The 26,847-nt window shown below is 35.7% G+C and overlaps 2 protein-coding genes and 1 pseudogene across 2 annotated transcripts; 2 read left to right on the top strand and 1 right to left on the bottom strand.

Annotated features, from left to right (window-relative positions):
- Nucleotides 1–6,815: 6,815 nt before the first annotated feature.
- LOC107498312 (olfactory receptor 143-like) lies at nt 6,816–7,760 on the bottom strand. The gene has a single exon (XM_016121291.2). It carries the CDS (start codon nt 7,746–7,748, stop codon nt 6,816–6,818), a length of 933 nt encoding a protein of 310 aa, XP_015976777.2. The 5' UTR covers nt 7,749–7,760.
- Nucleotides 7,761–17,318: 9,558 nt separating this feature from the next.
- On the top strand, nt 17,319–18,464 carry LOC118602955 (annotated as a pseudogene).
- Nucleotides 18,465–24,551: 6,087 nt separating this feature from the next.
- Nucleotides 24,552–25,496, top strand: LOC118602871 (olfactory receptor 143-like). Its single transcript, XM_036221163.1, has one exon. The coding sequence runs from the start codon at nt 24,564–24,566 to the stop codon at nt 25,494–25,496; it is 933 nt and encodes a 310-aa protein (XP_036077056.1). The 5' UTR covers nt 24,552–24,563.
- The last annotated feature ends 1,351 nt before the right edge of the window (nt 25,497–26,847 follow it).

Raw genomic sequence — 26,847 nt, forward strand, 5'->3', positions numbered from 1 at the left:
GATGCCTCTGAAATAATTTACTGTGTTGTATATCCCTTCTAAAGTTTTAACTTTTAAACACCTACTGGAAATTTCTAACTCACTGTCTTGTTGGTTTGTTATATGTAACATTTATGTAACCGAGGTCATCAATTTCTTCTTACCATGCAAAAGAGTGAGAGGCTATGTATATTAAACTTCCTACTTCCTACTTCCACTCTACTAATTGTAGTACCTTGGACGAATTATCTAATCTCTCTGTTCCTCTGGTACATTTTTGTAACATGAGGATGGTGAAAAAAGCATCTCTCTCTTTGGGATGTGTAATTAAATGAAAAAATATATATATATGTAAGTAAAATAATTACAATAATGCCAGGCATATCGTAGTCAATAAATGTCAGCTGTCATTATTTATGTTCTTATAATTTCCAGGAGACTCTTTATCTTAACACTTATTAGACATTTTTTTTCCCACATAATTTATGTGTTCTCCTATAAACTATAAGTTCTTTAAGGATAAACATCTCTTCTGTGTTGTTTACTACTTTGCTCCTGGAGATTAAGAATAGCAGAGAGTGCATAAAAGGAGCACAATAAATATTTCTAAAAATAATTTTGTTTTTTGACCAAAAACCTGAATAATTTCTGCATTTCTCACGTGCTAAGCAGTAATGTCTTCGATCTAATGACCTTCACTCATTTGTAGTGGCTCCTAACTACTCTTTTAGCATTTCTAAATACTCTCTCTTATTTAGACATTTACACTGCTGTGCTCTGAAAGCACAGATCTTTCACTTCCTAGTTCAAACTTTCGACGGTTTTTTATTACCCCCTGGGCAATTAAAATTTTGTAATGAAAGTTTAAGTTTCAAAATTACATAAGAAATTAAGTTGAAGTTTTTCTTTTTTTGTAGTCATCTTTATGATGCATAATAGGGTATAAAAATTTTGAATATTATGTTATATGACTTGATTCATTTATGTTTATAAATTTAGTGAAATGATTTCCACAATCAAGCTAATTAAAATATTTATCATTTCACATTGTTATCATTTCCTTCCCTTCCCTTCCCTTCCCTACCCTTCCCTTCCCTTCCCTTCCCTTCCCTTCCCTTCCCTTCCCTTTCCTTTCCTTTCCTTTTTTTCTCTTTTCTTTTTCCTCTAGTGAGAACATTTAAGATCTACTCTCTGGGAAAATTTCAAGTATATGATATGATGTTGTTAACTACAGTCTCATTGGTGTACATTAGATCTCCAGAACTTACTCTTCTTTCATAAAGAAAATTTTGTACCCTTTGATCTACATCTCTCTTTTTCCCCTCCTCCAGACTCTGGCAACTTCCATTCTGGCCTCTAGGTCTACAACTTTGATGATTTTAGATTCCTCATATAAGTTAAATCATATATAATTTGTCATTATTTGTTCCTTTTTGACAGTCTATTTTTTTCTGATGTAAGTATAGCCATCCTCCTTTGTTGTTGTTGTTGTTTACTACATGTATGCAATATCTTTTTTCATCCCATTGTTACTGGAGAGTGGGGTTCCCCTCTTGGTGCTTTGTCCAAGTTCTTGATATCTCAAACAAAGAACTGAGCAAGACACTGAAATACGGCAGAAAAAAAAAAAAAGCTTTATTAGGAGCAATAGTAAACTTCCAGACATGGAAGCAGACTGGAGCAAAAGAAGAATGGCTCAAAAGCTCAAGGGCTCAAGGGTACTGTAACAAAATGTTTGAAGTTTTTAACCCTATTTGCTGTGGGTTGTTACTTTTCTTAAAGGAGTGGGCATTCTTGATTGACAAATAAGATTGACAGGACCCAGTGACTCATCATTTGCTTTCTATGCATGTTCATACCCAGAATTCAGTCAGTTATAATGATTTAATGAACTTTGGGGCACATGCATCATATTATAATGATGATATAATGAGGCTCAGGTGAGTTGAATGTCGTTGGGGCTTTCATTGCGCAAGTGCGAGTGACTGGCTGAAACTAGCACCTGATTTTCTGCTCACTTGTTTCCTTGTATCAGTCACTTTTAACTCAAAATGCCTTCTGACTTGCTTAATTGTGCAAGACTAGGGTAGACCCTTTTTAGAATAGGACGACCTATAATATTGGCAGGAGTCCCCCAAACCCCCTAATTTTCTTACCTAACCCTTTCTAAGAGCCATGAACCCACTTTTTATAGCTGTTGAGAAATGGGAGGTCTTTTCTTCTGTATCTGCTTCCTGATGAGGAGGGTTGTAGTACCTGTTGGGGTTTCATGGAGCTCTTTCCCTCTCTGTTTCAGTCAGGATGGAATCTTGAGTATCCCACTAAAGTGCCACTTCTGTCCCTAGACAAGAAAATACAAAGACACAACCTTGTTACTTGACTCATATATCTAGTCATGTTTCTGTTACTGATCTGCCTATCAAATGGGTAAAGGAAATCAGTCTTGGTTAATATATTTTGTAAAAGAAAGAAAAAAGATTTGGTTAAAAGTCTTTCTCTTTGTGGACTCTAAGGCCCCTACTTTGGCCTAAAGCAATTTTTGCCTTACACTGGGCCAAATGGAATGATCAGTTTCAATCTTTATCAATAGCCAGAGGACCTGAATTATCAGTTTTAAGGTAATTATCTGAGTTTGAAGGAGAAGGTCTTTCTCCAAAGAAAGGAGGAAAGAAAAGACTTAACTAGGTTTACTAAAAAGATTAAGAATTTTGCAAGTGATTGCCCATGTCACCATGACATTCAACTTATGTTTGTCCTTAAAGCTAAAGTGAGTCTCTGTGGGGTTATAATGACATGGACTCTGAACAGCTTCATCAGATGAGGTCAGCAATGAGGACTGGAGGGTGGGTCCTCTGTGTGAAATTTGCTGAGGTCTTTCTATTCTCCTTTTCTCCACTGGAGGAAGTAGCCACTGAGGGAATGCCTCTTGGTGCCAGTTCCGGGATGTGTGCCATGTGTTGGTGACAAAGTGGGTGATGCTTTTGGTGAGTCAGGCCTTGGATATGCACAAGAGTGGCTCTGGACCCAGGAGGGCACAGTAACATGGACCCTAGGCCATTCCGTCAACCTCTGCAAAAACCCAGTGGGTCCTTATTAGCAAAAGGTACACAAGCAAACTTATGTTTGCTTTAAGGACAAACATGAGTTGAATGTCATGATGACATGAGCCATCATTTGCAAAATTCTTAATCTTCTTAGTAAACTTAGTTAAGTCTTTTTTTTCTCCTTTTTTTGGAGAAAGAACTCCTCCCTTCACAAATCTGCTACCACTATGGAAGACAGCATGTAAGTTGCTCAAAAAATTAAAAATAGAACTATCATATGATCCACTTCTAGGAGTATATGAAAAAGAAATGAAATCAAGACCTTGAAGAAGAGATACCAATACTTCCATGTTTATCACATCATTTTCACAATAGCCAATAATATGAATATATATATATATGTATATATGGTATATGTGTGTGTGTGTTTGTGTGTGTGTGTATAAAATATTATCTAGCCATAAAAAAGGAAATCTTGCCATTTACAACAACATGAATGGAAGTTTAGGACATTATGCTAAGTGAAATAAGCTAGACACAAAAACAGATAACATATGATCTCACTTATATGTGGAATGTGAAAAAAATTCAGACTCATAGAACCAGAAAGTATAATGGTGGTTACTAGGGGCTGGAAGGTGGGGGAAATTAGAAGACGTTGGTCAAAGGATACAAACTTCCAATCATAAAATAAATAAGTTCTAGGGATCTATATTTGAAATTTGTTGAAAGTGGATTTAAAATGTTTTCACCTAATCCCAAATATGTGAGGTAATGCATGCTTTAATTAGTATGATTGTGGTAGTCATTTCACAATGTATATGTATATAAAGTCATAATGTTGTATATCTTAAATACATACAATTTTGTCAATTTTACCTAAGTAAAATTGAGAAAAAGAGCTGAGAAAAAAAAGTGCATAACTTTATGTGTAATGTCACACCAATTTTCCCCCTAAATATATCTGAAGATACAAAGAGGAAAGACTTGAAGGTAACACACCAAATTGTGAATGATCATTCCCCTAGTGTGGTAGGTGACATCTAGCATTCTAATTGTCTGAGATTTAGGGCCAAGAAATTGTCAGTCCTAGTGAGAAAACTGAACGCAATCAGTTCACCGTGGTTCCAGCCAAGTATGATGACTGTGCACAATAATGGAAAATGTCTCTACTGTATTTCTGCTGCTATTTCGAGACACCTAATTTTGTGTACTAAAAATTTCACAACCACTTGGCATGCACTGCTAAAGTATTTCCTTGATTTTATTCTGTTCTAATGACAAAGGCTTCAGATTAAATTTTAAAAGATAGGTTTTTAATTTCATGTACACAATAAGTAATACAACAAATCCCTATTTCATTTTAGATTTGGAAAATAAAGTTGCATATTTTTGTTTTTTTGTTTTTTGTTTTCTAATTTATGCTGTAACCAAACTAGTTTCGTTTGTTTGTTTATGTGTTTCAAAGATCAAACTTCCTCAGGGGAACAAAATTTTGTAGATAGGAGGGCTGGTTACTCAAAAAGTTTAGTCATATCTTTCTACTGTATCAAACCAGACTACTATTTTAAGTATCGAAGATTAAAGACCATTAATTTAAAGAAAGCTCATTTTCTGAAAAACATGGAAGTTTTTATTAAAACAAACTTTAATTTGCTTTAGCACAAAATATATCAGACAGTTCAAGCTATTAATTTCATGAATATTTATTTTTCCAGGTTCTATTCTAAGCATGTGTAAGAGAAAAGAGGGTGATGTAAACACCCAATGATAAAATTCTATTTTATTAGACATAGATATAAACAAAATTATGACAGTTTGAGATCTATCTATCTATCTATCTATCTACACCCATATATATAATATCTCTGATGTTATTATAACAAAAGTCAGGTTAAATTAATTTAAATTAATTAGATTCATTTCTCTCAGTTTATAACTGGTATTAACACATCCATACCTATTCTATAAGCTAATACTTGTGATTCTTCGTAACATGCATAAATATCTCAGTGTACCGCTGAGCTGTTGTTGAGCTTTCCACATTCCTTAATGCAGTACATATGGGAGTGTCTTTCTTTGATCTCACAAAGAATTATTAAAGAAAAAAAATAGTATTGTATCTCTAGATGCACATAAAACAAGAAATTTTAAAATTATGCATATTTTGCAAATGAATATATTGTTTATTTTTTCCCCAAATGTACAATATCACAATAATTAGTTGTCTCAATTTCAAAACATTTATGAAGATTCTGTCATGCGTCATCATATTATGCTACGTTACGCTACATTGCAGTATGCTATACTATATTTTTATAAAAAGTCATATTAAATATTTCTACAAGCATGAGGATTTCTCCAGTTTGATTGACATTAAAGACTTTACAGGCCCTATTTCTACTACAGAGTTTTTTGGCTTAAGCTACTATTCCTAAACGTCCTTTCAGGCTAATTTTAAAATAATTCTCCAGATTTTTATCTTTCTTCTCTTAAACTTTCTTTTTTTTTCTTTTTCTTTTTTTTTCTTTTTACCTTCAATTCCTTTCTGAAAGGCAAAATGATAATGTGGAAAGAACATCGGGTTTGAGGTTAGAGTAACTGAGTGCAAACCTGAGCTCTGCTGTGAAGTTTTTGTGTGACCTTGAGCTGAATCTCTGAATCTTGGTTTCTCCAACTAACCTATAAAACAGGACATTAAAACCTACATTATGAAAACACTGATAAAGAGACAGCTCTTGGTAAGAACTCAACAAAAGTTAATATTCTCTTCTCCAGAGTGGAAGTTACAAAGCCTTCCATGACAAGGTTCTGCCCATTCTTGTCTTTTTGTGTTGACCAGAACAAGAAAGGCTTCCAGCCTTTGTGAAGGGGACTTATTTTTCAATATCTGGGCAGAGAAGCCTCATTTAGGACCTCGCACTTTATTCTGAAACCAAAGACATTCACTAAGCTGTGGGTTATTTTGATACACTTATGAATGTCATAACATTGTCTAAATATTATAAAAATATTTAGAGAAAAAAAGCTGATCAGCAGATAGGACAATCGAAGTCTTCTTTCTGTTACATCAAATCCCTTGCTCAGCGCTCAAAATATAGTCATTTTTCTCAAAAAAAATCTCTGTAATTTCCACCATTGGTGGGTTTGAAGAAAATGAGCAGATTAGTGATCTTCATTCAATCTTATTCATCCTTAGGAATTAAAAAAAAAGCAAAGGCTCAAAAGTAATCTTTCTCATATCTCATCTATGAATCAAGAGACTATAATAGAAACCATGTCTGAAAGAAATCTGAAACACTGGAAAATTTAAAACTGTGTAGTCTAATCTCTTATACTACAGTAACAATTCCTAAAGTACTCAAAAACAGAAAGGACCACTAATGATTATTTTCAGGGGAAATAAGGAGGGGTGACCTCAATAGATAGTATTTCATTAAAATATTTACTTATGTCTGAAAAGCATGTGGAGAGAGGCAAAATGGAAGGTGGTCTAAAAAAGAGTAGGAATCAAGCTGATTATCTTAAGCATGGTTTTAAGAATAAAGGTCAGTTCAGGGAGTAAGCATGCAATTAAAAATAATCATGAGATTTAATAATGTGCTTGCATGCTTAAATGACATTCTTAGAAAAAAATGTATGTAAAGCAGAAACTTTGCATTGCAGAAATTTTGGAGAAACGCACTCACACATATACAAACACACACACACACACACACACACACACACACACACAAAAACACACACAGAGTATACATACGTGCCCCAACAACTAAACAACATTGGTTCTGCTTAATTTGCAATTCTCTTCAGGGTTTTCTTCAGAGCAAATATGACATCCTTGTTTCTTAGACTATAGATAAGAGGGTTCAGCATGGGGACTATATTGGTATAAAATATTGAGAAAAACTTCCCCTGGTCCATAGAACCATCAGAAGAAGTCTTGAGATGTGTGAACAACCCCGAACCATAGAAGAGGGCAACAGTTATTATGTGAGAGCCACAGGTTCTGAAGGCTTTGGACCACCCCTGAGCTGATGAGAGGTTGAGGATATTGGAGAGAATCAAAGCATATGAAAAGAAAATAATAAAGCTGGATATTATTACAATTGTACTCACAATCATGGAATTCACCAGCTCACTGGTATAGGTGCTGCTGCAGGAGAGCTGTAGGAGGGGGAATATGTCACACATGTAATGGTTGATGATGTTGGAATCACAAAAGGACAATCTAACCATGTCTCCTGTGTAGACCATGGCACCAGCAAACCCCATTACATATGAACCAAACATCAGCAGAGAACAAACCTGAGGGGACATGGTGACTGTGTACAGCAGGGGCTTACAGATGGCTACATAGCGATCATAGGCCATGGCTGTCAACACATAGCACTCAGCATGGACAAAGAAACAGAAAAAAAATAGCTGAGTCATGCATCCTGCCAGGGAAATAATGTTCTTCTCTGATACAAAGTTCATCAGCAATTTAGGGGTAATGACCAAGGAATGACAGAAATCTATGAAGGATAGATTGAAGATGAAAAAGTACATGGGAGTGTGAAGGTGAGAATTCAGACATATTAGATTAATTAAACTCAAATTTCCTATCGCAGTGACAATATAGTTCAATAAAAAAAGGAAGAAGAAGACTAACTGGAGTTGAGGTTGGTCTGTAAATCCTACCAGAATGAACTCAGTTACTGAAGAGTCATTTTCCATAGTCATTATCTGCAAGAGTGTGATCTGTGAGGAAACAACAGACAAATATCACAGTAGGAAAGAACTCAGATGCCTTGTTTCTAGACTTAGAACTTGTTCTCTTGAGGCTCAAGCATGATCGTCGGGGTTAGCATTATGGTAGAAGAGCCAGAGTTTAACTTTCTTCTCTCATTTGTCTTTTTCTTTCATGTTTTTAAGTCTGAACTGTAACTTGTCTCTTCCCCTGGGCTGACACAGTCCAGAATGAAGTCTTTCGGCGTGGGCACAAAAAGTGATGTCTACATTTCAGAGATAAGGCAACAATGTCTTCAAAAGATGATAGGTGGTTCAAGGCCACAGAGCTAGAGAGCAAAAAGTCAAGTGTTGTACCTGGGACCACTTCCCATAAAAATCTCTGAGGTTCTAAGTCAGTCATGTCACTGTGATCCTCACTGCACCCGACCTGCCTTCTCTCTCTTTACCCTTCAGATATTCAATATCGGGCTTAGTGAAAGTTCTGAGAGTGTCCCCTATAGTTCTACACTCCTCCTACCCATTCCCTTTATACAATCTTACCTCAAAATGAGAAAAAATTATTTAGTAATGACAGGTCACCTCCCCACACCTTTCCAATGCTGTAACTGTGGGATTGGAAACATCAGAACAAAGATTCAGCTACCAATTTAGTTTCCCTGGAGACCTCACTTCTGCCAGACCTAAGTGTTCTTTTCCCCTCCCTGTCCTGAAGGAGACAAAAATTCTGACAACGAATGATGCAATTCACTTCTGTTTGTGGATTTGTGTCAAATGTCTTCAATGCGAAGCAAAGGCACCATCTTTATGCTTCAAATCATCAGTTGGCTGATATTGTGAATTTATCTTATTCTCTGTGGATCTCAGCAACTTGTTGGGAAGCTTGGAAAGTAAGCCTTATTTATGATTAAAGTTTAATCAGGCTCCTGAGGGAAGAAATTATTGAGCCTGTGTTTACATTCCTTGCCAATAAGTTAACACTGGTCCCTTTGAGACTCAATATGCATCAAGTATCGGTTCACATTAAGAATTTTGAATCCTTGTATGGGGAGGGAGAAGCCTAGTTATCCTCCAGTGCTCATGCTGAATTCCAAAAGAAAAGTATTCAAGAGCAGAGTCATTTTCCATTTACAATACCTTTTTTTTTTTTTACATTTTTCTGTGATTGATCAAATATATGTCATAGCTTTAATATTATCTGTCTTTTGATGTCTTCGACATCTCTAGTGTACTATAACAGAAATGTTAAGAAAATGAGCTCTGGAGTCAGGTTGATTGAGCTTGAATTCAAATTTCTCCACTCATTACTTGTGTGACTTGGACAGGTAATCTCTCTGAGTCTTTTTACCTTATCTACATTATGAATTTAATAATAGTTCCTACTACATAAGATTGCTCTGAGGAGTAAATATATATTAACCTCTGAAGCACTTAGAACACTAAGTATTAGACTTTCTTCGTCTTCCTTATGTTCTCAATTCTCTATCCAAATATTTACTCAACATCCCTACTCAGAATGAATTCAGCATGTCCTTGTGGTCCCAGAGCTGTTTCTCCTCCTGTCATCCTTTTTAAATTACATCATCTTCTACCTAGTTAGCTACTCTAGAGGTTGTTATTCTGGGCTCCTCTTTCTCATTAACCATTAACATCTGACCTTCGAAGTTTACATGACTCTATCACTTTAAAATCCCTGGTTTCTGACCCTTGCTCTCCATTATACTGTCTGATAACAACACTCTCTTAACTTAAATCTGGAATATTCTAACATGTTCATTAACCTGGGGTCCTACCATCATCCATTACATTAGTAATTATACTTTTATTGATTTGTAATAAACTGAGTGGCTTGAAAGAATATCTACTTCTTAGTCACAGTTCTGGAAGTTAGAAGTCTGGTGTAGAATGGCATGGCTGGATTTTCTGCCCAGGCCAAAATCGGGGTCTGGGCTGGGCTGCATTCTCTCCTGGAGGCTCTGAGAAAGAATCTGTTTTCAAACTCAGTCAGATCATTGACAGAATTCCGTTATCTGTGGTTGTAAAATTGAGATCTCCATTTCCTTGCCAGCTGTCAGCTAGACGTCACACTTAGCTTCTAGAATCTGCCTGCATTCCTGGTCGTGAGTTCACCTGGTCTTCAACCCAGCAACGAATAGCACACTAACTCCTTCTTGTGCTTTGAATCTCTTTGACTTCTCCTTACAATATAGCTTGAGAAAACACTTTGCTTTTTAAATGCTGTGTAATTAGATTAAAGCTGCTATGATAATCTCCTTAATTTAAGGTCAATTGTACCACATAACAGTACAATCACTAGAGTAATAAATAACTCATCATGTTTACAGGATCCACCCACACTCAAAGGAGATGGGGTCATTTATACAAGGGAAAAGAAAACAATATTGGAAGTTCATTTTCTTTCAAATCCTGTCTATCGCATCTACCTTCTCTGGATAACTATTCTTCAAATATTTTATATAGCATTACCTACAAAAATGCAACATTCCCTTGGCTAAAACCATTCAGCTTCTCTCTCAGCACAAGTGCAAACCTCTCAGCCTATCAGGGGAAGCCTTCCAGGGTCTGCTTCCCAAATTTTGGTGTCCACAGCATTATCTCCTACGTGTCCACTTCTTGAATTTTACTCTCTAGTAGTACTAAAGGGCCAGAAGTTGTGTTCACACATTCTTATGATTTCTTGGCTCCATGTTGTTCCTCCCATCTGAAATGGCTTCTCCGTTTTTCTTCATTTGGATGCCACATTTGTTCTGACCTCTCCTTCTGTTCCCACTCCCAGCACCTAAAATAACTTCTCTGTATGCTGCTGAGTCATCTTGTGCACACTCACATTTACTCATAATGAGTTTTCCTTATACCTTCATTACACTTAAACTATAAACTCCTAAAGAGCAAGGAGTCATCTTGTTTATTTCTATTCACATTGCTATTAACAGATATCTCCTTTCTTTCTTCTTGTTCTTCCTCTTCTTGTTCCTGTTCTTCTTGTTCTTGTTCTTGTTGCTCTTGTCCTTTGAATACTTTAAGTTTGAATACTTAAATTTTGTTGCTCTTGTCCTTGTTCTTCTTGTTCTTATTCTTGTTCTTCTTGTTCTTGTCCTTCTTGTTGTTCTTGTTCTTATTCTTCTTGTTGTTGTTCTTCTTTTCTTCTTCTTCTTCTTCTTCTTCTTCTTCTTCTTCTTCTTCTTCTTCTTCTTCTTCTTCTTCTTCTTCTTCTTCTTCTTCTTCTTCTTCTTCTTCTTCTTCTTCTTCTTCTCTTCTTCTTCTCTTCTTCTTCTCTTCTTCTTCTTCTTCTTCTTCTTCTTCTTCTTCTTCTTCTTCTTCTTCTTGTCTTTAGCTCTATATTTCTAAATAGCATGCAGTTGCTGCTTAATTTCTCAGTTTCAGGCTTTGCTAATTGACTTGAGTTCGAGAAATAAAATTTACCCAGTTTTCACCTTCCATCACCATAAATATACTTCCTAAACTCTCCACCCTCCCAGTACAGTTTATTTTTAGTTAGATTAATATTTAATATTTATATGATTATAAGGATGTAATCGCATCTTTGCATGTGGTTAGCTTTGTACGTCTAAGTAAAGTGTACTAATTACTTTTCCTTCACAAACCATAATGCTCTTGGGTTTTAGATTACATAATGCTCTTGGGTTTTTGCTTGTTCAGTTTTCTATGTACTTATCAATTCTCTCAATACTTTTCCCAGTTGTTTAAATCATCTTTCAACACTTACAAAACTTTAAGTATTCAAATACATCTCTTTCATGGAAAATTTAAAATATGTGTTCTAAATGATAGGGAGGATCCAAAAAAATAATAAATGTTGGCCCAAGTTTCTTCTCTCTTGTAGCCTGTCATCTCCAATACATGCTTTCTTGAATCATGTTGGTCGAAGAGGAAACATCATGAGAAATTATGAACGGGACATTTTTATGGGTTTGAAACTAGCACAATTAACATTTGCTTACATCCCATTCTCTAGAACTCAGTCACCTGGTTGTAGTTAACTGATAAGGATTCTGTGAAATGCAGTTTAGTCTTGTGACCAAGGAGAGAAAAAAAACAAGATTGTAGAATAGCTAGCCTAGCCACACCATGGATGTCTTGACCACATCTGGTATGTCTGAAACTGTCTTTCTTTATAATCATACTTAAATGGCAATATTCAGTATGTGAACTTACAATTGTTTCCCTTACTTTCAGCTTAATACCACCATTATAAAGAGCCTTCCTTCCAAAGATCCTCCATTTTACATTTCCTACAGAATAACCTCCAGTATAAGGTATAGAATTCTGTGCTCTAGCAAACTACCAATATAATAGGAAGGCAAAATAAAAGCAACTTCTGACATGTAACATTTATAAAATTTGCACTTCAAGTATCTTTTCTAAGAGAATTATTGGAGTATTTGCTCTATTAAAATAAGAAAGACAATTAACACAGTCAAGAGGAGTCTAAGGAGACATAACAACTAAATGTAATTTGGTAGCCTCGATGAGATCCTAGAAGTGACAGTGACATTAGGCAACTACTAAGGAAATCTGATTAAATGCTGGACTTTAGTTATTGATAACATAAAAATATTAGGATATATATTTTTTTAATTTTAACAAATGCACCATAGGATTTTGATAGTAGGAGACACTATGTTCTTATTAATTTTTAAAAAATTTCTAAACTGTTTCAAAAAATAAAATTCATTTTAAAAAATAAGGAAGGAAACCAAGAAGCAGGGAGATATAGGATGCAAGAAACAGGAGACCTAACAGAGATAAGAAAATCCCTGGAAAGATGGTGAAGAAAGATCTCAAGGTGTTAGATTTTTAATAAATTAAGGTGAGATCGATAAATACATAGAAACAAATGAAAATGAAATACAACATATCAAAACTTCCAGGACACAATAAAAGCAGTAATGAAGAAAGTTCATATTACAGGCCTATCTCAAGAAACAAGAAGAATTCCAAACAAACAATGTAACATTACATTTTTAAACTGGAAGTAGAAGGAAAAAGCCCTAAGTCAGCAGAAGGAAAGAAATAATAAAAATTAGATCAGAATTAAATGAAATGGAGAACAAAAAGACAAAAATTAAAGCAACAAAGGGCTGGTTCTTCAAAAAGATCCATAAAATTGACAAATACCTGGCTAGACTCACTAAGAAAAAATAAGAAAAGATATAGTAAACAAAATCAGAAGTGGAAGAGAACGTATGATAGATACCACAGAAATACAAAGGAACATATGAGAAAACTATGAAAGATTATATGTTACCATATTTAATAACCTGGAAAAAATATACAAATTCTTAGAAATATACAACTTCCTAGATTGAGTTCCTAAAAGAACTGGAAGACTTAAATAAATCAATCAACAGTGTGGATATTGTAACAATCATCAAAAATCTCCCCACAATTAAAAGTCCAGGACCAGATAGCTTTACTAGTAAATTTTACCAAACATTCAAACCTGATATAATATCTGTTCTTCCCAGAGTTTACCAAAAATTGAAGAAGAAGAAGAAGAAGAAGAAGAAGAAGAAGAAGAGGAGGAGGAGGAGGAGGAGGAGGAGGAGGAGGAGGAGGAGGAGGAGGAGGAGGAGGAGGAGGAGGAGGAGGAGGAGGAGGAGGAGGAGAAGGAGGAGAAATACATCCTAACTCATTTTATGAGGCCAACATTACCCCAGTACCAAAACTTGGTAGGGATAGCATGTGTGCGTGTGCGTGTGTGTGCGTGTGTGTGTGTGGGCGCGCGCGCGCGCACACACACACACACACACACACACACACCTCTAGACCAATATCTATGATAAAAACGAATTTGAAAATTCTAAACAGAATGCTAACTAATTGAATAAAACAACACATTAAAAAGATTAAACATCACTATCAAGTGGGGCTTATTCCAGAAGCACAAGATGAATAAATATATGCAAATTGTTAATTTGATATATGACACAAACAAAGAATAAAAATTATATGATCATATCAATAGATGCACAAATAGCATTTAACAAGATATAGCATCAATTTATGATTAAAACACCTAATGATATGGGTCCAGAAGGAAAGTACCTCAACTTACTAAAGGCCATATCTGACAAATTCTCAGCTAATATCATAGGTAATGATGAAAAACTAAAACCCTTCCTCTATAGTCAGGAACAGGATAAGGTTGTTTGCTGTTATCAGTCTTATTTAATATCATGATGGACATCTGTGCTAGAGCAATCAGGCAAGAAAAAGAAATAAAAAGAATCCAAATTGGGAACAAAGAGGTCAAAATGTCATTTTTTGCAGATAAATGATACTCTATATAGAATACCCTGAAGACTCCACTAAAAAAAAAACTATTAGAGATAATAAACAAATATAAAGTTTCAGAATACAAAATCAATGTGCAAAAATCCATACTGTTCCTATTCTCTAGCGATTAATTTAAGAAAAAGAAACGAAAAAAAATCCTTTTAAAATTACAACAAAAAGGGTTAAATTTCCTAAGAATAAACCTAATAAAGAATGTGAATACCTATGCATACAACACTATAAGACATTATTCAAAGAAATTGAAAAAAGCACAAAGAAATGGAAAGAAATTTGGTATTCATGGATTGGAAGAATCAACATAGTTAAAATAGCTATATTACCTAAAGCAATATACAGATTTAATGCAATCAACATCAAAATTCCAATGATATTTTTAAAGAAATAGAACAAAAATTATTAGATTTGTATGGAATCATAAAAGACTCCAAATAAGCAAAGCAATCCTGAGGAAGAGGAACAAGGGCAGCGGTGTCACTCTGCCTGTCTTCAAATTATGCTACAAAGCAACAACTATCAAAACAGCATGCCAAGGCAGAAAAATAGAAACACAGACCAAAGGAACAGAATTGAGAGTCCAGAGATAATTCCCCATATATATATGGGCAAATAATTTTGACAAAAGAGCCAAACACATACAATGTAGAAAAGAAAGCCTCTTCCATAAATAGTGCTGAGAAAATTGGTAAACAACATGCAAAAGAATGAACTAGACTGCTATTGGTCACCATACACCTAAATTAACTCAAAATGGATCACAGACCAAAATTTAAGGCCTGGAACAATAACCTGCATAGAATAAAACATAGGTACTACACTCATGAACCTTGGACTTAAACAAGATTTTATGAATATGACCTCAAAGGCAAGAGAAGCAAAAGCAAAAATAAATGCATTGGATGATACCAAACTAAATAGCTTCTGCACAGCAAAAGAAACCATCAACAAGAAAAAGAGGCAGCAAACTGAATGAGAGAAGATATTTGCAGACACGCTTCTGATAAGGGGCTAATATCCGGAATATAGAAAGAACTCAAAAATAAAAAATAAATTTCAACAAAAAAAAATGGGCAGAGGACAAAAACAGACACTTCTCCCAAGAAGACATACAAATGGTCAACAAATGTGAAAGGATACTCAACTTCACGAGCTATTAGGGACATGCAAATCAAAACCACAATGAGATACCACCTCACACCTGTAGCTGTCATCAATGGGACAAGTAATAACAAGTGTTGGAGAGGTTTTGGGGGAAAAAAAGGAGCCCTCAGACACAGCTGGTGGTAATGCAAATTGGTTCAACCACTATGAAAAGCAGTATGGAGTTTCTTCATAAAATTAAGAATAGAATTATCATAGGACCCAGCAATTCCTCTTTTGGTATATACCCTCAAATTTAAAAACATTTATCCATGAAGATATATGCACCCCGACATTTATTGCTGCAATATTCACAGTGAATAAGACTTGGAAACAACTGAAATGCCCTTCAATAGATGATTAGGTAAAAAGGATGTTGTACATATATACAGTGGAATATTACTCCACTAAAAGAAAAGGTGAAATACTGCCATTTGCAACAGTATGGATGAATCTTGAGATTACCATGCTAAGCAAAATAAGTCAGACAGAAAAAGTTGAGAACCATACAATTTAACTCATATGTAAGATATAAAACTGAAAGCAGCAAACAAGTAAGACAAAAGACAAATCATGTGTACAATAAATAGTAAGGTACAATAAGGCATGAAGGGCCTGCTGGCAGTTCCCAGACTTTAATCCATAGGTTCCCTGTGGTTTTAGCCATAGAGAATGAATGATTTTATTTGTGTAGGGCAGCTACTTAAAGACAGTTTTTTCCTGTTTCCCCTTCCACAGGTGTGAGGAATGGGCTGTTAGCAATCCCAGCAGAAATCTTCCTTTGTTCTGCAGGTGTCCTCCTGACATGGCTGCAGAGCTGATCCGCATATTGCAGTCTTGAGTGTAGCTTGTTTTAATGAGTTCTCTTGCCTTCTCGCTACAGTAAAATGATTTCCCCCATAACTCCAGTACCCACCTGGCACCATACATAGTTATTGTAATATTATTGACTATATTCTCTATGCTGTACTTACATCCTCGTGACTATTTTATAACTACCAATTTATTTTTATTTTTATTTAGTTTTTATTTTCTACCTATTTATTTTTTTAGTGCTCTGTGTTACCAGCCGTGGCCTATGATCACTATGTGGCCACTTGCAAGTGCCTGCTCTGCCTAGTTTCCATGTCCCCTGTGTTCTGCTGATGTCTGGTCCATATGTGATGGGGTTCGCTGGTGCCACTGTTATGTAGGGTGTATGATTATTGCTGATCTTTGTGATCCCAATATCATCAGCCCGTTCCATGTGTGATATCTGGCTCCTCTCAAGTTCTCCTGTAAGAGCACCTATGCCAATGAGCTTGTGATTGCTGTTATTATAAGCACAGTTGTCATAGTAGCAAGTCTCACCTCCTTTATTATGCTTCAATTCTTTTCAAATCCTTTGCATATCATCAGCTAAGTGTTGGTCCAAAAAGTTTAGCACCTGTGGCTCCCACGTAATAACTATTAGTTTGTTATACAGATTTGGGCAGCTCACTCATTTAAAGCCGTCTTTTTCTGGGTCTGTGGGCTATGGGAAATTTTTTTGGTGTTTTACGCCAATGTGGTGCCCACGTTACCCTCTCATTTATAGCCTCAGGAGCATGGATGTCAAACTGGCTTGAAGAGAATCCTAAAGAGAATTACAAACTGTGCAGAACCATCTTTGCTTCCTTTGCTGTGTCTTTTTCTCCTCTTCCTGCTCTTTCTCATCTTCTTCCTCTCAGTCTTTTATTTATTCTCTTCATTTATCTTTCTAAAGTGTTCATGGCAGGATTCTGCTCTAATGTTTTTTTTTTCTTTTGCCACAGAACATAGCCCTGCTGGTATAATCCTAGCTTCAAGGGTCGTCCTCAGTCCCAAGGTAACCCTGATATGATCTTTACTCCCCATATCGATTAAAGACATTGGGATGATAAAATTTACTATTGAAGGATGACACTACCTACCATTTTTTTCAGATGTCTTTTCTATACAAATTAAGCCATGAAGTAGTGCGCTGTCTGACTAGTTAATTTTTCTTGCTTTTTCTGAAACCATTACATAGAGCCCTTTTCTGTTTCAGAGGTTATATACTTATAATTCTATTAAAACAGGGACAAGATGACAAAGTTTGTGGACATGGTGAGTTGTAAAAATTTCACAAATTTTTTAGGGCTGATGGCTCTTATGGATTTTCAGTCTCACATATTGGCATATTCAAGGAATTGAATACTTTGTTGAACCAAGATTCTTTTCTTTTATTATTGAGGATACTTGAGAATGAATCAACCACATATTCTCCCCTACTTTTTCAATCCCACCAACAACAAATAGCTCTATTTATTGCATTGGTCAATTGATACTGTGTCATAATAGAATTGAAATTGCCACCAACTAGTCTACGTGTCTGTGGAGTGTGATTATGTTTAAAAATTACACAATGATTCTCACCTAGCACCACTGTGAAAGGCAAACAGTTTAGCCTGCCCTGTTCTTCTCAGCAATGCTCCTGCCAGGCATCTGGCCTCACTGCCAGGTGGGGAAAACATGTAATGAATTTGCATGAGACAACAGTGCAAAAGAGAGCTGGAGGAGCTTTATCTGTGCACAGTGATACTCCTGAGAATAACCCAGATACTCCATTTGATTTCATACCATAAAACTATAAAAGAATAAGATCAATTGTAAAACAAAAATCTCTCCAGAAGGGCATAAAGCAGCCGCCATACTTCCCTTTCTGGATTTAACCCAAAGACAGAATGGATGAACAAGGTTGCAGAAATTCACAACATACTCTCATTTATCTGCAATATACTCTCATTTACCTCCAACGAGAGTATGTGAAATAGCCACTTTTTAAACAATATATCCATGAAAACCAGTTGGAAAGCATCACATTCAGGTCTGCACTACTACACCTTGCATGCTTCGAAACTGACAGCACACTGGAGGCCATTCAGAAAAAGCTTGCAGTAGTTTTGGGAGACTACACCGGACAAACTTTTCACCCTTATAGAGGTGGAATGTTTAGGAGCCTGTGTAAATGACAAATAAATGGTACAAATAAATGACAACTGCTATGAGGATCTGACACCTGAGGATATTGAAGAAATTATTGATGAGCTCAAGGCTGGGAAAATTCCAAAACCTGAGCCAAGGAGTGGATGCTTCTCTTGTGAGCCAGCTGGGGGATCTTACCACACAAAGCATTTGGCTTTGGTGTGCAAGCAGTCCTTTAATTTATATTCAGCTGTAAATATGACATAGGAGGAATAAAATATAAATCTATCTATATAAATTTTTAACATTGTTCATTTCATCCTGTGTTCACTTTGGTGGTAACGTAGCAACTTTCAGCTTTAAGTACCATGTCAGAACTTCAGAGCCCCATTGTAGTCTTCTGCTATCTATGGCTAACTATGAACATATCATTCCATGATCTAGCTAACTGTTACTCCAACTTCACCCATTTTCAACTGCCAGCTCACTTTTATTGATAATATTAGGTAACTGTGAAATAAAAATTCTTTCAAATTTCAAAAATAAAGTTACACAATGATATTCTTGGCTACAGAATAGACTGTCATGTGTAATATCAAGATTCTTTGTTGGCCTAACTGTGTAAGAGAGGTGCCCCTTTGCAAAGGAAAATCTGTTTCCTGATTTCAAAAAGCAAATAAAGAGATATGGCAGAAAACTTGCTCTGTTGGAATTTATTCTTTCAATACATAAATTTGACTTCTCCCCTTGGTCTCAGGAGAAAACTTAAATCTGTGGTTCATAACGTGTGCCACCTTTTTACAAATCCTATTGAAAGATAAGTCTCCTTCTCCTGTCCTTTACATGAGGAAATAGTTATGTGACTTGCTCAAGATCACACAGCTAATGATGCAAGGCCAGTTTTTGAACTCAATGTCCATCTCATGAAGAAATGAAATGAAAGAAGAAGTTGTTGTGAAGAAACACAACTTTTTTTTTTGCAGTTATTTCAGAGTAAGCTTAAAATTGAGTTTTCACAGGAACAATGTCTTCAGCGAAGATGCCTGTTACAGAGAAATGTTCTACAAGGCTTTGATGCCCAACAAGGAAAAATTTTCTGCTCCTAGAGAAGTTTGAATTTAAATGGAGTAAAAATGTGAGTTACAAATAAATGCTTCATCACAATCTTTTTATAATAAGGCTGAGGAGTTTGGAGATAATCCTCCCTGGTGAAGCATGTTACAATTTTCATAATATTAAATGCACTTTAACAAATCTAGTAAACGGTATGTTGTCATTTCAAAATAAGAAAAAAGATTCTTTATAAAAACATCAAATGTCTAACCACTACTTTGCACAATTGAAGTTAATATAATATTAAATGTCAACTGCAATTAAAAATTTTAAAAAGGCGACAACAATAGAAAATAGAACTCTGAGAATTTCTTATTTTGTGTTACATAGAAGACAAATTTTCTCCTGTCCTTGTAGTTCCTAGAAATGGGTTCCTGGGAGGTCAAGAGTAAAGAAGGTTTGATGTGATAGCACTCCAATAGCTTTGGTAAGCAGCAAGAACAATGAGACAAAATGGTTCCCACTGTCCATTTTAAAAGCCCAACCAAAGAGGTGTTCCATCACCTGATTGCCAACTTTAGCAAATGCATGCAGAGGGGTGCAGTGCCCATTGTGAACAAGAGGCCCATGGGACTGCTGCAGGAGTTTGTGCTTCAAGTGCCCAGAAACGCACAGCTGTCACCTGTAGGTGCTGCAGTCTGTGGTAGTGGGAAGCCAGGCAGAGAATCCTGATATTTACTGCTCCAGGCAGATGACCAACTTCTGGCTCCCCTTTTCAGATACTTCCGTCCATGTCTAGCTGATGTATGCCTTAGTTACCACCTAAGCTAGTATGATTGCTCTAAGAATGCCTTATGCAATTTAATTTGCCTTCTTTGTTATTTGTTATTATGAAATATTTTAAATGAAGAAGTAAAATTGGTTCCAAATTTGTTTAACATTAAATGTGTTAAAAGCCCTTATGATGATATTTGAATAATTTTGATTGTAAATTTTTGGATGGTTTTTAAAATAATTTAAAACTCTGTGTTAAGTTAGATCTAAAAATGCCAATTGGTTAAAAGTGAAAGGATGGAAAATATTCCATGCAAATAACCAAAGAAGACCATTGGTGCTATTTTCATGTAAGAAAAAAAAAGACTTTGAATTATAAAAGTTTACAAAGAAGGACATTATACATTAATTAAAGACTCAATAGAGGAAGAAAATATTTCATTATAAACATTACACGCCTACTAACAGACCATGAAAATATGTGAACCAAAAAATGACACAATAGAAAAGGAAGATAGTTCTGATAATAGTTAGAGTTTAATAACCCATTCTCAATAATGTATAGAATGATCAGATATAAGACAAGGAAGGACATGGAAGACTCGAAAAATGTAATAAACAAGTAGATCTATTAGACATATATAAAATGTTTTCCAGCACTGTTACTTCTAATATAATGTAAGATGGTAGTTGTAGGAGTAGAAATTTTTGCTTGTTTCTAGTTAGATGTGTTTCATCTTCAATCGAAATGTGAAGTTAACTGTAGATTTTGTTTTGTTTTATTTTAGATAATTTTTTTAATAGTAAATAAGTATTGAATTTTGTTGAATATTTTTCGGTGTTTATTAAGGTTATCATGTAGTTTTACTACTTTGCTCTTTTATGTAGCAATTTATACTGGTTAGTATTAGATATTAAATAAAACTTATATTCCCAAGATTATATCTCACTTGTCCTGATGTATTACCATTTTTATATCCTATTGGATTAAACATACTAAATTTTTAAAATAATGTTTGCATATATGTTTATAAAGAATATTGCTCTTTGAGGTTTTTGGACAATGTTATGACATCCATAAGTGAATCAAAAAAACCCACAGCTTAGTGAGTGTCCTTGGTTTCAGAATAAAGTGTGAGGTCCTAAATGAGGTTTCTCTGCCCAGATATTGAAAAATAAGTCCCCTTCACAAAGGCTGGAAGCCTTTCTTGTTCTGGTCAACACAAAAAGACAAAAATGGGCAGAACCTTGTCATGGAAGGCTTTGTAACTTCCACTCTGGAGAAGAGAATATTAACTTTTGTTGAGTTCTTACCGAGAGCTGTCTCTTTATCAGTGTTTTCATAATGTAAGTTTTAATGTCCTGTTTTATAGTTTAGTTGGAGAAACCGAGATACAGAGATGCAGCTCAAGGTCACACAAAAACTTCACAGCAGAAACTTCATCTAACTCCAAACCAGATATTCTTTCCACATTATCATTTTGCCTTTCAAAAAGGAATTGAAGGTAAAAAAAGAGAGAGAGAGAGAGAGAGAGAGAGAGAGAGAGAGAGAGAGAGAGAGAAGAAAGAACAAAGAAAGAAAGAAAGAAAGAAAGAAAGGAAGAAGGAAGGAAAGGAAGAGGAAGGAAGGAAGGAAGGAAGGAGAGGAGAAGGAAGGAAGAAAGAAGAAGAAAGAAAGAAAGAAAGAAAGAAAATTTAAGAGAAGAAAGATAAAAATCTAGAGAATTATTTTTAAATCGGCCCGAAAGGAAGTTTAGGAATGACATCTTAAGCCAAAAAACCCTGAAGTAGAAATAGGGCCTGTAAAGTCTTTAATGTCAAACTGGATAAATTCTCATGCTTGTAGAAATATTTAATATGACTTTTTAATAAAAATATAGTATAGCATACTACAATGTAGCATAACATAGCATAATATGATGACACATGACACAGCAGACCCTGGAAGGCTTCCCCTGATAGGCTGAGAGGTTTGCACTTATGCTGAGAGAGAAGCTGAATGGTTTTAGCCAAGGGAATGTTGCATTTTTGTAGGTAATGCTATATAAAATATTTGAAGAATAGTTATCCAGAGAAGGTAGATGCGATAGACAGGATTTGAAAGAAAATGAACTTCCAATATTGTTTTCTTTTCCCTTGTATAAATGACCCCATCTCCTTTGAGTGTGGGTGGATCCTGTAAACATGATGAGTTATTTATTACTCTAGTGATTGTACTGTTATGTGGTACAATTGACCTTAAATTAAGGAGATTATCATAGCAGCTTTAATCTAATTACACAGCATTTAAAAAGCAAAGTGTTTTCTCAAGCTATATTGTAAGGAGAAGTCAAAGAGATTCAAAGCACAAGAAGGAGTTAGTGTGCTATTCGTTGCTGGGTTGAAGACCAGGTGAACTCACGACCAGGAATGCAGGCAGATTCTAGAAGCTAAGTGTGACGTCTAGCTGACAGCTGGCAAGGAAATGGAGATCTCAATTTTACAACCACAGATAACGGAATTCTGTCAATGATCTGACTGAGTTTGAAAACAGATTCTTTCTCAGAGCCTCCAGGAGAGAATGCAGCCCAGCCCAGACCCCGATTTTGGCCTGGGCAGAAAATCCAGCCATGCCATTCTACACCAGACTTCTAACTTCCAGAACTGTGACTAAGAAGTAGATATTCTTTCAAGCCACTCAGTTTATTACAAATCAATAAAAGTATAATTACTAATGTAATGGATGATGGTAGGACCCCAGGTTAATGAACATGTTAGAATATTCCAGATTTAAGTTAAGAGAGTGTTGTTATCAGACAGTATAATGGAGAGCAAGGGTCAGAAACCAGGGATTTTAAAGTGATAGAGTCATGTAAACTTCGAAGGTCAGATGTTAATGGTTAATGAGAAAGAGGAGCCCAGAATAACAACCTCTAGAGTAGCTAACTAGGTAGAAGATGATGTAATTTAAAAAGGATGACAGGAGGAGAAACAGCTCTGGGACCACAAGGACATGCTGAATTCATTCTGAGTAGGGATGTTGAGTAAATATTTGGATAGAGAATTGAGAACATAAGGAAGACGAAGAAAGTCTAATACTTAGTGTTCTAAGTGCTTCAGAGGTTAATATATATTTACTCCTCAGAGCAATCTTATGTAGTAGGAACTATTATTAAATTCATAATGTAGATAAGGTAAAAAGACTCAGAGAGATTACCTGTCCAAGTCACACAAGTAATGAGTGGAGAAATTTGAATTCAAGCTCAATCAACCTGACTCCAGAGCTCATTTTCTTAACATTTCTGTTATAGTACACTAGAGATGTCGAAGACATCAAAAGACAGATAATATTAAAGCTATGACATATATTTGATCAATCACAGAAAAATGTAAAAAAAAAAAAGGTATTGTAAATGGAAAATGACTCTGCTCTTGAATACTTTTCTTTTGGAATTCAGCATGAGCACTGGAGGATAACTAGGCTTCTCCCTCCCCATACAAGGATTCAAAATTCTTAATGTGAACCGATACTTGATGCATATTGAGTCTCAAAGGGACCAGTGTTAACTTATTGGCAAGGAATGTAAACACAGGCTCAATAATTTCTTCCCTCAGGAGCCTGATTAAACTTTAATCATAAATAAGGCTTATTTTCCAAGCTTCCCAACAAGTTGCTGAGATCCACAGAGAATAAGATAAATTCACAATATCAGCCAACTGACGATTTGAAGCATAAAGATGGTGCCTTTGCTTCGCATTGAAGACATTTGACACAAATCCACAAACAGAAGTGAATTGCATCATTCGTTGTCAGAATTTTTGTCTCCTTCAGGACAGGGAGGGGAAAAGAACACTTAGGTCTGGCAGAAGTGAGGTCTCCAGGGAAACTAAATTGGTAGCTGAATCTTTGTTCTGATGTTTCCAATCCCACAGTTACAGCATTGGAAAGGTGTGGGGAGGTGACTTGTCATTACTAAATAATTTTTTCTCATTTTGAGGTAAGATTGTATAAAGGGAATGGGTAGGAGGAGTGTAGAACTATAGGGGACACTCTCAGAACTTTCACTAAGCCTGATATTGAATATCTGAAGGGTAAAAGAGAGAGAAGGCAGGTCGGGTGCAGTGGGGATCACAGTGGGGATCACAGTGACATGACTGACTTAGAACCTCAGAGATTTTTATAGGAAGTGGTCCCAGGTACAACACTTGACTTTTTGCTCTCTAGCTCTGTGGCCTTGAACCACCTATTCGTCTCTTGAAGACATTGTTGCCTTATCTCTGAAATGTAGACATCACTTTTTGTGCCCATGCCGAAAGACTTCATTCTGGACTGTGTCAGCCCAGGGGAAGAGACAAGTTACAGTTCAGACTTAAAAACATGAAAGAAAAAGACAAATGAGAGAAGAAAGTTAAACTCTGGCTCTCTACCATAATGCTAACCCCGACGATCATGCTTGAGCCTCAAGAGAACAAGTTCTAAGTCTAGAAACAAGGCATCTGAGTTCTTTCCTACTGTGATATTTGTCTGTTGTTTCCTCACAGATCACACTCTTGCAGATAATGACTATGGAAAATGACTCTTCAGTAACTGAGTTCATTCTGGTAGGATTTACAGACCAACCTCAACTCCAGTTAGTCTTCTTCTTCCTTTTTTTATTGAACTATATTGTCACTGCAATAGGAAATTTGAGTTTAATTAATCTAATATGTCTGAATTCTCACCTTCACACTCCCATGTACTTTTTCATCTTCAATCTATCCTTCATAGATTTCTGTCATTCCTTGGTCATTACCCCTAAATTGCTGATGAACTTTGTATCAGAGAAGAACATTATTTCCCTGGCAGGATGCATGACTCAGCTATTTTTTTTCTGTTTCTTTGTCCATGCTGAGTGCTATGTGTTGACAGCCATGGCCTATGATCGCTATGTAGCCATCTGTAAGCCCCTGCTGTACATAGTCACCATGTCCCCTCAGGTTTGTTCTCTGCTGATGTTTGGTTCATATGTAATGGGGTTTGCTGGTGCCATGGTCTACACAGGAGACATGGTTAGATTGTCCTTTTGTGATTCCAACATCATCAACCATTACATGTGTGACATATTCCCCCTCCTACAGCTCTCCTGCAGCAGCACCTATACCAGTGAGCTGGTGAATTCCATGATTGTGAGTACAATTGTAATAATATCCAGCTTTATTATTTTCTTTTCATATGCTTTGATTCTCTCCAATATCCTCAACCTCTCATCAGCTCAGGGGTGGTCCAAAGCCTTCAGAACCTGTGGCTCTCACATAATAACTGTTGCCCTCTTCTATGGTTCGGGGTTGTTCACACATCTCAAGACTTCTTCTGATGGTTATATGGACCAGAGGAAGTTTTTCTCAATATTTTATACCAATATAGTCCCCATGCTGAACCCTCTTATCTATAGTCTAAGAAACAAGGATGTCATATTTGCTCTGAAGAAAACCCTGAAGAGAATTGCAAATTAAGCAGAACCAATGTTGTTTAGTTGTTGGGGCACGTATGTATACTCTGTGTGTGTTTTTGTGTGTGTGTGTGTGTGTTTGTATATGTGTGAGTGCGTTTCTCCAAAATTTCTGCAATGCAAAGTTTCTGCTTTACATACATTTTTTTCTAAGAATGTCATTTAAGCATGCAAGCACATTATTAAATCTCATGATTATTTTTAATTGCATGCTTACTCCCTGAACTGACCTTTATTCTTAAAACCATGCTTAAGATAATCAGCTTGATTCCTACTCTTTTTTAGACCACCTTCCATTTTGCCTCTCTCCACATGCTTTTCAGACATAAGCAAATATTTTAATGAAATACTATCTATTGAGGTCACCCCTCCTTATTTCCCCTGAAAATAATCATTAGTGGTCCTTTCTGTTTTTGAGTACTTTAGGAATTGTTACTGTAGTATAAGAGATTAGACTACACAGTTTTAAATTTTCCAGTGTTTCAGATTTCTTTCAGACATGGTTTCTATTATAGTCTCTTGATTCATAGATGAGATATGAGAAAGATTACTTTTGAGCCTTTGCTTTTTTTTAATTCCTAAGGATGAATAAGATTGAATGAAGATCACTAATCTGCTCATTTTCTTCAAACCCACCAATGGTGGAAATTACAGAGATTTTTTTTGAGAAAAATGACTATATTTTGAGCGCTGAGCAAGGGATTTGATGTAACAGAAAGAAGACTTCGATTGTCCTATCTGCTGATCAGCTTTTTTTCTCTAAATATTTTTATAATATTTAGACAATGTTATGACATTCATAAGTCATAGCTTAGTGAATGTCTTTGGTTTCAGAATAAAGTGCGAGGTCCTAAATGAGGCTTCTCTGCCCAGATATTGAAAAATAAGTCCCCTTCACAAAGGCTGGAAGCCTTTCTTGTTCTGGTCAACACAAAAAGACAAGAATGGGCAGAACCTTGTCATGGAAGGCTTTGTAACTTCCGCTTTGGAGAAGAGAATATTAACTTTTATTGAGTTCTTACCAAGAATTGTCTCTTTATCAGTGTTTTCATAATGTAAGTTTTAATGTCCTGTTTTATAGTGTAGATGGAGAAACTGAGATTCAGAGATTCAGCTCAAGGTCACACAAAAACTTCACAGCAGAGCTCAGGTTTGCACTCAGTTACTCTAACCTCAAACCCGATGTTCTTTCCACATTATCATTTTGCCTTTCAGAAAGGAATTGAAGGTAAAAAGAAAAAAAAAGAAAAAGAAAAAAAAAGAAAGTTTAAGAGAAGAAAGATAAAAATCTGGAGAATTATTTTAAAATTAGCCTGAAAGGACGTTTAGGAATAATAGCTTAAGCCAAAAAACTC

Source organism: Rousettus aegyptiacus, unplaced genomic scaffold (genome assembly GCF_014176215.1).
Source record: "Rousettus aegyptiacus isolate mRouAeg1 unplaced genomic scaffold, mRouAeg1.p scaffold_m13_p_5, whole genome shotgun sequence".
NCBI classification, from domain to species: Eukaryota; Metazoa; Chordata; class Mammalia; order Chiroptera; family Pteropodidae; genus Rousettus; species Rousettus aegyptiacus.